Source organism: Plasmopara halstedii (genome assembly GCF_900000015.1).
Source record: "Plasmopara halstedii genome assembly, contig: Scaffold_444, whole genome shotgun sequence".
NCBI lineage: Eukaryota > Oomycota > Peronosporomycetes > Peronosporales > Peronosporaceae > Plasmopara > Plasmopara halstedii.
The window spans coordinates 64,474-73,949 of record NW_020187364.1 but is presented as its reverse complement, the minus strand read 5'-3'; the positions used below and the strand labels follow the sequence as shown (position 1 = coordinate 73,949).

Genomic DNA, 9,476 nt, shown 5'->3' with positions numbered 1-9,476 from the left:
CTCGATAACTCTAAATGGTTGATTAGTATCATTTGGTTCTGGGTCGTCTCAAATGTCATATGATACCCCGTTATTGACATCCCTTGTTGTTTCTCGTTCTGCTTGTAAGAACAAGGTGGGTGTGAAGTGGTGGCCATTTGGTCAATGGCATGGCAGTGACCAGCCACGCCAATTATTTTAGCAAGTCAAATTATCCTGATCAGCGAACCCTGATATTGCTTGTCTTTTTCATCATCCTACAATCCTATTGGTTCAAAATCACATAGATTTGTAACAATCACGTCTTCCATCCGAAAAGTAACGCTGTGCGAGTTTTTTTGACTTCGAATTTGGTGATTTCATTAAAATATCGTGGAATGTCGTGATGAACTGAGAAAATTTTCGCTTGAGATGAGTGAAACTTCTTAGTTTTTCTCTTCTGTTCAACGTATTCAGCAAAACCTCAATGCAGCGCCGTCTCTGCAATCTTCGACTACGCCATCGACTTGCCATCGCCTCTAATCTTCTACTCTCTTCGCCAAGACCGCCAACGAGTGTTTCCTTTGTTTGGCAGGCCTTATCAAGACCATCACATAGTAGCACTTGACGTGTCAAGCTTCAATTCAATTTCAAGAGTCGAAGACTAATATTGCTTTTAGCACGAGCTTTAACATTGGGTAGCTTGTTGGTGTGGTCACGGATTAGGTGTGTTCAGCACATTCGAAACATCATTCCCTGGATTAAAGGATATAACGCTACGGAATTTCCCCCTTTGTTACCGGATAACATAACTTCTGAAGTGGTACCGTTTGATTTACACTCGTTGCTACTGAACTTGTTTAGCCCGCATTATTGCATAAAATTGCCAACCGGAAGCACAGTTTCTTCCTTCTTTTAGGGGTCCAATAGACTTAACAATATGCGCTGAGAAGTTCAGCTATTGTGGCTCAAGCAACAAGCCGTACTGTAATGGGGTTACACGTGCCTTGGTAAGAAAGGGCGGGTCGCACAAGATTGTGCAACCGTACACCTATGGTGTGGCTACACCGTAACAAGAAGCCACCACGTGGCAGGATTGCCAGTTCTAATGCATATTACTACATGAATTAGGATTAATGTTAGGCGCGCTAGCACGCAATTGTGTGGACCCACGCGCAAATGCCTTGCGGGCCACAGAATAAACTAAACCTAAGTTTAAGGCTACCAACCCATCCTAAGGTATGTGGATCATTCTAACTTAGTCTTTGCGCGAGCCAAAGTAATTACACACATTAATACCCAGACATATACAGTCGTCACCATAGAGGCTCAGCACGCACTAAGCATCCTTAGTGGGAATGGAACTCACAACTTTGCGTCGAGCATAATGATGCCAAACCACTTGAGCCAGTCACTATAACTTATGAGTTGGTGCAATCATTGAAATAAGCAGCATAACTAACACTCCCCTATGCTTCGAATGCCAATGTCAATTTTGAACGCGTCGAGTTTAGCTCTCGACACTGCTTTCGTAAGAGCGTCCGCAGGCATGTCAGAGGTCGGCTTGTAGATTATCCATCACACGTTTACGAATCGCATGATACTTAATATTGATATGCATGGTGCGTGGGAAATCGGATCGCATGCGAGGGTGCGGGCACCTTGTTTGTCCTGAAAAACCACAGACGCATCTTTTGGCGCTTTCCTATCTCTCTCTGGAGCAACCACACCACTTCTTGAGCCGCAGACTGTAGCGCAACATACTCGGCCTCGGTAGAAGAAGTAGCGACGGTCTTTTGCCTCTTGGGTTTCCAAGTCACGGCACCACCGTGTAGCAACATGACAAAGCCGATTACGGATCGGCGAGTATCAAGGTACGATGCCCAGCTGGCATCCGCGTAACCGATGAGTGCGCTTGCTCGCCGCCATAACGAAGCGCTGCGTCTTGCGTTGAGACGACGGTGTGCGGCAAATGAAAGCTTTAGTTATTTTACCTGTTATTTTTTATGGTTTGATTATTTTAGAAACATTGCCAACCAGTGTGACTTGTTCGACGTCTCGCAAAACTTGGTCACCTCCCCCAGCGCGTGCGCAACGTCTGGACGCGTTCATATTGCAGTGTATAGCAGAGAACCCACCAGATCTCGATATGGCTGGAGGGGTCGGTCGTTGCGGTGAGGGGTGAATTTGGGTCGGCTGGGATCGCGGATGCCTTACGTCGGCCAACTATAAACGTTCGGCAATCTTTCGAATATAACCGCATTGTTTAGCTCCAATGTGCGTCAGGCACGGTCGCGTCGCACTTCTATACCCAAACTATAGCGTAACTCACCAATTTCCTTGATGTCAAACTGTTCCTTGAGTCCGTCGCGCACCAACGTAATGTTGTCCAGTTACGGGACAATAACAGTCGAATCGTCCACATAAGCAACCACCGCGCAAAATTTACCACGCGATGCAGTCTTGAGGAAAACGCATGGATCAGCCTTGAGGAATCGAGCCCTTGCTTGTAAAAAATGACTGCGTAATATCTCGCACCATGCCCGCGGCCTGTTTGGTTCCGTATAACGCGTGTTGCAACAAACATACCAAACATGGTTCCGAAACGTCTTCACAGCTATCTGGCTGACGCATGTATACTTCTTCGTCTATGCGACCGTAGAGAAACGCGGTGTCCACATCAACTGCTGTATTTCGCAATCTAGCTGCGCCGCCACTGCAAACATGCATCGGATCGTGTCCATGCGTGCGACAGGTGCAAAGGTCTTGTGATAGTTCACACCCGGCCGTTGCGTGAAAACTTGGGCAACCAGCCGAGCCTTGTAGCGATTAACTGTCCCGTCCGCGTTACGTTTTACGTTAAACAACCAGCGGTATCCGGTAGGTTTCTTGCCAGCCGGTAGCTGCACTAGCCGCCATGTTCTGTGGCTTCGCAGGAAATTCATTTCTGCTTCCATCGCTTGCTGCCACTGACTGCAATTCGGTGAGCGTAGAATCTCTTTGTAAGTTTTGACGTTATCGTCAGCTGTTTCGGCGACCAGTCAAAAATAGCGTGGATATGCTGAATGCTGGATATATTTTCCAACCACGACCACGTGCTGACGACAGCTGCGTTGGGACCGGTAAAACTGACAATGGTGGCGTCCATGGCACGATTGTACTGTTGTGTGAAACTTGTATTATAGCATCTAATATGCCGTGTGGCTCAGTTAAAGGACGTATATATTTATTATTATAGACAAGAGATTTATCAATTTGCTTGTCTAAATTAATGTGCTTCTGTACTGTACAGCTTTGTTTGTTATAAATAGATTTTTGTGATTTCTTTAGTTTTTTGTATTTTGCCTTTGGACAATATTTTGGCCGACATTTTTGGCTAAATAGCGGTCTCGTAGGGTTTCGGGCTCACATTTTGCCCCCGTTTTGACTTCAACTCTCGCTGAAAATTGCCTTTTGAACCCTTCACGCGTGACACCATATCTCGACGGCTACTTCAATTCAATGTTTGAAATTTGGAGCACATCTGCAACACAGGCAGCGCCCATTGCAGGCCAATCAATTACAAAAGCCGGCGCCTGCTGTGATGGAAACATACAAGAACATTTAAAGATAAAAACGCTGACGGTGGGCATACAGCAATTTTGGATACCTGTGGGTAGGGAGATTTTGACAAACCCTGGACCAGTGTGTTTGTGGTATTCTGGATATCTCTTATGTTTACTGTGTGTTCGACTCACCCTCGAGAAGCCAGTGGCATTTATTTCTCGTTGTAGTATGGGAGGCCGGTTTTTCTGACCCTTAGACCAAAACGGTGGTCCACCCAGCACGATCTGACCGTCGCGAAACGACGCGGCAGTGTGCTGGAAGACCGGGCCAGCATTAAGGCGCTTTAAGGCGCTTTAAGGCTTTCCAACTCCGGATTTAGGCGCGTTTCTTGAGTCATGGCTGACCTACCTAGCGCACAGGACGAAGTGCCCTGGTAACTTGCAGCAATGTGTGCTACCACCCGAAAAGGTGACTGGCATGATGCTCGACAGGCAATATCCGCATCGAGTAAATTAATGTCGTAATATATCCACGTTTTATTCATAAACATGTTTGTGCCTAGAAATTTTTCGTCTTTTTCTTCGCATAAAGGTCTTGTTGGCGAACAAGATATCCGTGGTTAGCAGGCAATATTGAGTGCATATCGACGCTGGGTTTAATGCCTCGTAATCGCCGAAGTAAGTTTTGCCCCTCATGGCAGAAATACCTTTCTCAAAGCGCATTTCGTCGACAATGTCATAGCACTGTCTCAAGTTACATCGGAAGTGCGCGCATGCAACCGAAAAGACCATTAAGAGTGCTGGCGTCGTTGGTGTGGGCTGACTCGCATCGAATTGGCACCGATTGCGATCCGACCAGACGAAGTGAAGAGTCACAGCGCGAAACGTGTGCCAGATATCTCCGATCACGTCTTCACACTCCTCCCACTCGTCCGAACTACTGGTTTCTTCGCTATTGCTATCATGGTCCACATTAACTGTATTCGATTGAAGGGCGGCATAATGTTCTCGAAGTGCTTCCACATCCGTGAAGCGAGCGCACACTCGAAGAACAAGTGTCGTTCCGTCTCAACAGCATAACATCCGTTGTGAACGCAATAAGTGATGCGTGGGTTCGACTGTAGCAAAAACCGGAACCGTGAGCTGACAGGGTGAAGCTGAAACGCCAAACGGAGCTGCAAGTCGTCAAAAATGGGGTGAAGAATCTGGCGAAGGTGTTTACCGTACCGGGTAAACGTCTTTACTTCGTCTCCGCCGACGCTGTGCGATTGCAGAGACATCGGATGAGAGTTGTCCTGTGCTTTCGGCTTCCAGACCACTCGAAGAAGCACTTTCGTAGGAATCGATCGTACCAGTCACACCTTTGAGCCGCTTGTGCAGCCCAAGTGAGGGAACATTCGTTGCTGTGATCATTTTTTTTCTGTAGGCGCGAGCTCACGGATCCACGTCTAATCGTAATCTGAGTCTCATCTCGATGAAGAGAGCGCAAATATTGGTATTGCGTACTCGGTACCACGGACGGAAGGGTTACGTCGAAGTGTCTCTGGATAAAGTCTGACTTGCTCGGCCACAAGTTATTATTGCTCATGAAGTCTACCAAAGAGCGCAAACCGAAAACCCTCGAAATGTGTAATCAGAATCCACGTTGGGGCCAGGACACATCTCGAGGCAGCGTCGGTGAGCGTTGATGATGAGAGTCCGTGGTGTTTGTTCATAGTGGAGCTCTGGGTCTACGTGAAACCAGATGGGTTGTTTAGACCGTACCAGACACGCTGGTTCGTCGGAAGGTCGTGCCATGTAATGTACCACCGGGTTTGTACCACCATACTCATGTCGCTTTCCACCAGGTGGATATCAATACCCACTTGATCATCGAAGTGAGGACACAATTTGAAAGTCGAGCGCCATTCCCCGACCGACTTGAGGCAGAACTGCTGTCAAAAAACAACACCTGGTGTTGACCAGCTTCGTTCGGCTGGCTTGCTTGCTGAGCACACGAACTGGAGCAACAACTGGAGTCTCTGTCTTTTCAGTTGTGTTTCAATGCTTAGGATACCTAGTCCCCCTTCAACCGTCGGAGGTAACAGAAACTTCTTCGGAATGAGCTGGATTTGAGCTGCCCCCCCCCGTTTGTATTCTCGACTCAAGACAACCCTATTTAGCATTGACTGCCACCCTTCACGGCCGAGGATGGAATCGACACGTGCTAACTGAAGTGCCACAGGCGAGACAAAATCATGTCTGCGCCTCCATTAGCTGACCACAAAGAGACTTTGCTTGTTGTACCACATCTTGAAGCCGTCGTAGAGGCGTTGCTCAAGAAATTTGACAATGTCATTGTTGACTGGGGACTGACTGAAGGGAATACCAAGAAACTTGGCCGCCTCGGCTCGATCAAGCACGTGCACACTAGGAAGCTGAGGACATGTCTCGTTTTGATTCAGCACCATCACATTCGACTTGGCAAGATTACGTTTGGCACCAGACACCATACAGTACTCTTCCGCGAGCTTAAGCTGGGCTTGTATACTCGCGATGGAGTCTGCAAGGAGGGTCGTGTCGTCGGAGAAGAAGACACCGGTGGACGTGTGATCATCGTTGAGGCACACTCCATACTCTTCATGTGATCGCAAAAGGTCCCCAAGAGGCTCAATGGTGAGCAGGAAGAGAAGCGCAGAAAGCGAGTCTCCTTTTTTCACCCATCTTTTCGGATGCAATGCTGGCTGGATGTTTTGGTTGATGACAAGGTGGACTTGTGAATCAATGTGCAGCAGTTTTACCCATTGTGCAAATTTTGAACTACAACCCATTCGTTCATGCCCTTGGAGCATATCATTCTAGTTCACTCGATCGAAAGCCTTTTCAAAATCCAGAAATAGGAAACCCAATTCCTGGATTTTAAGCTTCTTCGTCTCGACTTGTCACTAATTCCTGCAGGTCCGCGAGAGACCGCACATGGTGAAGAATCGAGAGGATTCAAACGAATCCCTCTTGATTAGGGTAGGGATAATTTGCTGGAGTCGGTACAACAGTAAATTTTACAGTATCTTGACATCTAACGGGATTAGTGCGATCGGTCGGTAGTTGCCCAGTTGATGCCCCTTCTTATAGAGAAGCAATACCGGCTTGCCCTCATGACCGCCTCTTTGTAATTCCTCATGGTTTCATCATAGATCTCGCGATCACCTTCGTTTGACAACACACGGTACCGCGCAGCAGCTTGATCCAGCGAGACACGGGCATTATCGACGGCTTGTGTATCTTGCATCCGAAGCTTCTTTTTCAAATCTTGCAATTGGCGCTTAATTTTTCTTCCACTTTTCCCGATTCTTCCCGGGTTTTGAGCGGTGCGCAGTTGATCGCGGACCATCTCTGCTTCTTTCTCCATCGCGGATACCACCAAGAAGGCAGCGTGGAAATATCCAGTACCCTTTACCGTGCAACTGTGATACAGACTTGAGACGTACATTGTGAGCTAGGTCGTCACCGGCATGCTTTGGCAGTATATATTTTTGAGTCGCCGTAGAATCGTTCGATGAGCGCCTCTGACAGCAAGATATAGTTCAAACGGTTCTTCCTTGGAAGTAGGCCCGTGAAGACCCGCTTAGTATCGTAATGGATCTGCCACGCATCGACTACACCCAGTTTCGCTAGCCACCCCAAGCAGCTTGAGCGACCGGGGTCATAGCGCAAGTCAGGAGACAACGAATCTAGTGTAGGGTTCAAGGGAGTGTTGAGATCACCCAACACCAGGTGTATCGACTGTTCTTCAAACTCCTAAGTCTCCAGTCTCGAAAAGAAATGTTGTTTTTCCTGCATGTCTATCGGTGCATACACGTTGTGAATGTAGATGGGAGTACTTTCTGCACCCACTTTCACAACGATGTATCGACCAAAAACGAACAACTTGAAAACGTCTTCCACCGTGACGTAGCCGGCACGAAGCGGTGTGAGAGCTCCTTTGCTTCTCTCTCGCATTGGTCGATCAAAAAAGCTGTCGGAATTGTTTGCAAAGGCTTTGTGCGTGAAGGTTGAGTCAAGATGAACCTTGAAACTGGACAGATGTGTTCTGTCACTGAACTTTGTCTCTTGGATGCAAGCTACCGAGTGTTTTGAAAGCAAGTTGTCGATGAACAGCTGACCATTTATTTTAATGCCATTAGTGTTGACGGTCAGAACACTGATGTTGCTCCAGGTGGTGCTGACTATGGTCATCATGGTAGTTGTTTCGAGCCCCGTACGATGATCATTTAGATCTGGGACCACATCGATGACATGCAGCACAGCTGTTGCTACGCACGGTTGCGTGTCTTCAATATTTTTTTAACTGGTAATCCCGGCTGTCTTCTCAAACTTTATCGACCTAGAATGATAATCTTTCTTGTTGCCGGATTCAGCAGCCGGTATCCCTTCTGTTTGCGAAGATATCTCAGAAAAAATATCTCACTAGTTTGTCTTCAAGCTTGCTGCGCTTCGACTTGGGCACGTGCGCGTATACTACGCATCCAAAAATTTGCATCCACTCGTACTGAGGTCGTCGCTTGAACAGCTGTTCAAAGTGGGACTTGATCTGGTCAGCTGATGGGATAGTATTGCGATTATCTGCAGCTGTCACCACAGCTCTTATCCAGTATTGTTTTCTAAGCTACTCTCCTTTAGCATGCAGCGCGCCATCTCGACCAAAGTGCGGTTGAGGCGCTTACTCATTCCATTTTGCTCCGAGATTTACGGAACGTGAACTGCTATACTCCACTTCTCTCACAGTACGTTTGCAAATCTTTGCTTGAATACTCGCCGCTGTTGTCACTTCCAAAATTTTCTCACATGTGTCTGATGATGCCTCGATGTAGGGTCCGAAAGCTAATGAAGTGCTGTAGGACTTCGGACTTGGCACGCATCGGATAAACCTTCGCGAAACGCGCCGACATCACAGTGAATGTGACGAAGTAGCGAGAGTCTGACACATACGATGGGGTAATCTACCCGGCGACGTCCGAGCATACGACTCCAGCACACCGCTTTATTGCTCCTTATATGCTCTTCCCCTCGTGTTGTGGCGCGTGTCTGCTTTGCCAATGCGCAGCCCTGCAGGCCTTGGATCCCAGTGCTCCCTAGCGAATGAGCTCGTTGACTGCGTGGCACGACGCGTTACCAAGTCGGCGATGCCGAAACTCGCCGCTAACGGCCAGATGGCACTCTGATGCATCTTCAATATCAAGCGTGATCAGCTTACCACGTTTGGTACCCATAGCCACTAACGTACCACTTTGCTTTATTGTACAGCCGGAACCGGCCATTTCGATCGTCATCCCCTTTGCTATTGCTGATGACGCCGAAAACAAGTTACATGTGAGCTCTGGTACATGCAACTTGTTCTTAAGTCGGGTGGCAAACACGCGCTTACCTACACGCATATTGAGCGCAACAATACCGTTTTCGGCAACGACCATCTTGATCCCGGCTTTGGCGACCGTTCTATACATTGGCACACTAAGATGTTTATGGTCGACAAACATATCGCGTACTTCGCACATATTGCTGGATGCTCCGCTGTCCAAAACCCAGTCATGAAACTTTAAAGCGTATACCAGAATAGCTGATTGCCATACTGGCACAGTGGTGTATGGTTCCTGTGTCGACGCAAGTTGCTTGAGTTCGAGTACCATCGGAGCTGCACTCGTTAGCCAGCGCACAGAACGCAATGTAAGACTCGTCCTTTTGTTCAAAGCCTTTTCGGCAATCGCGCTGGTAGTGTCCGAGACACTCGCATTTCCATCACGTGCCTTTTTTATTACTTAGATTTATCTTGGCGAGGCCGGCCAGCATCGCGGTGCGCTCCTCCTTGATGCCCAGCTCGTGTTAACGTGTTTCCTCCGCGAACACTCGATTAACGATGTCAGAAAAAGGGAACTAGTTCGCCGACATACGGTACGCCTTCACGAGACCGTCGTACGAACTTGGCAGGCTGTGCAG

The 9,476-nt window shown here is 47.9% G+C and overlaps 1 protein-coding gene across 1 annotated transcript; it reads right to left on the bottom strand.

Moving 5' to 3' along the window:
* Positions 1-8,614: 8,614 nt before the first annotated feature.
* Positions 8,615-9,169, bottom strand: PHALS_09971 (FOG: Transposon-encoded proteins with TYA, reverse transcriptase, integrase domains in various combinations; the record flags this gene model as incomplete). Its single annotated transcript, XM_024725313.1, has 1 exon — positions 8,615-9,169. The coding sequence occupies one exon, from the start codon at positions 9,167-9,169 to the stop codon at positions 8,615-8,617; it is 555 nt and encodes a 184-aa protein (XP_024576103.1).
* Between the last annotated feature and the right edge of the window lie 307 nt (positions 9,170-9,476).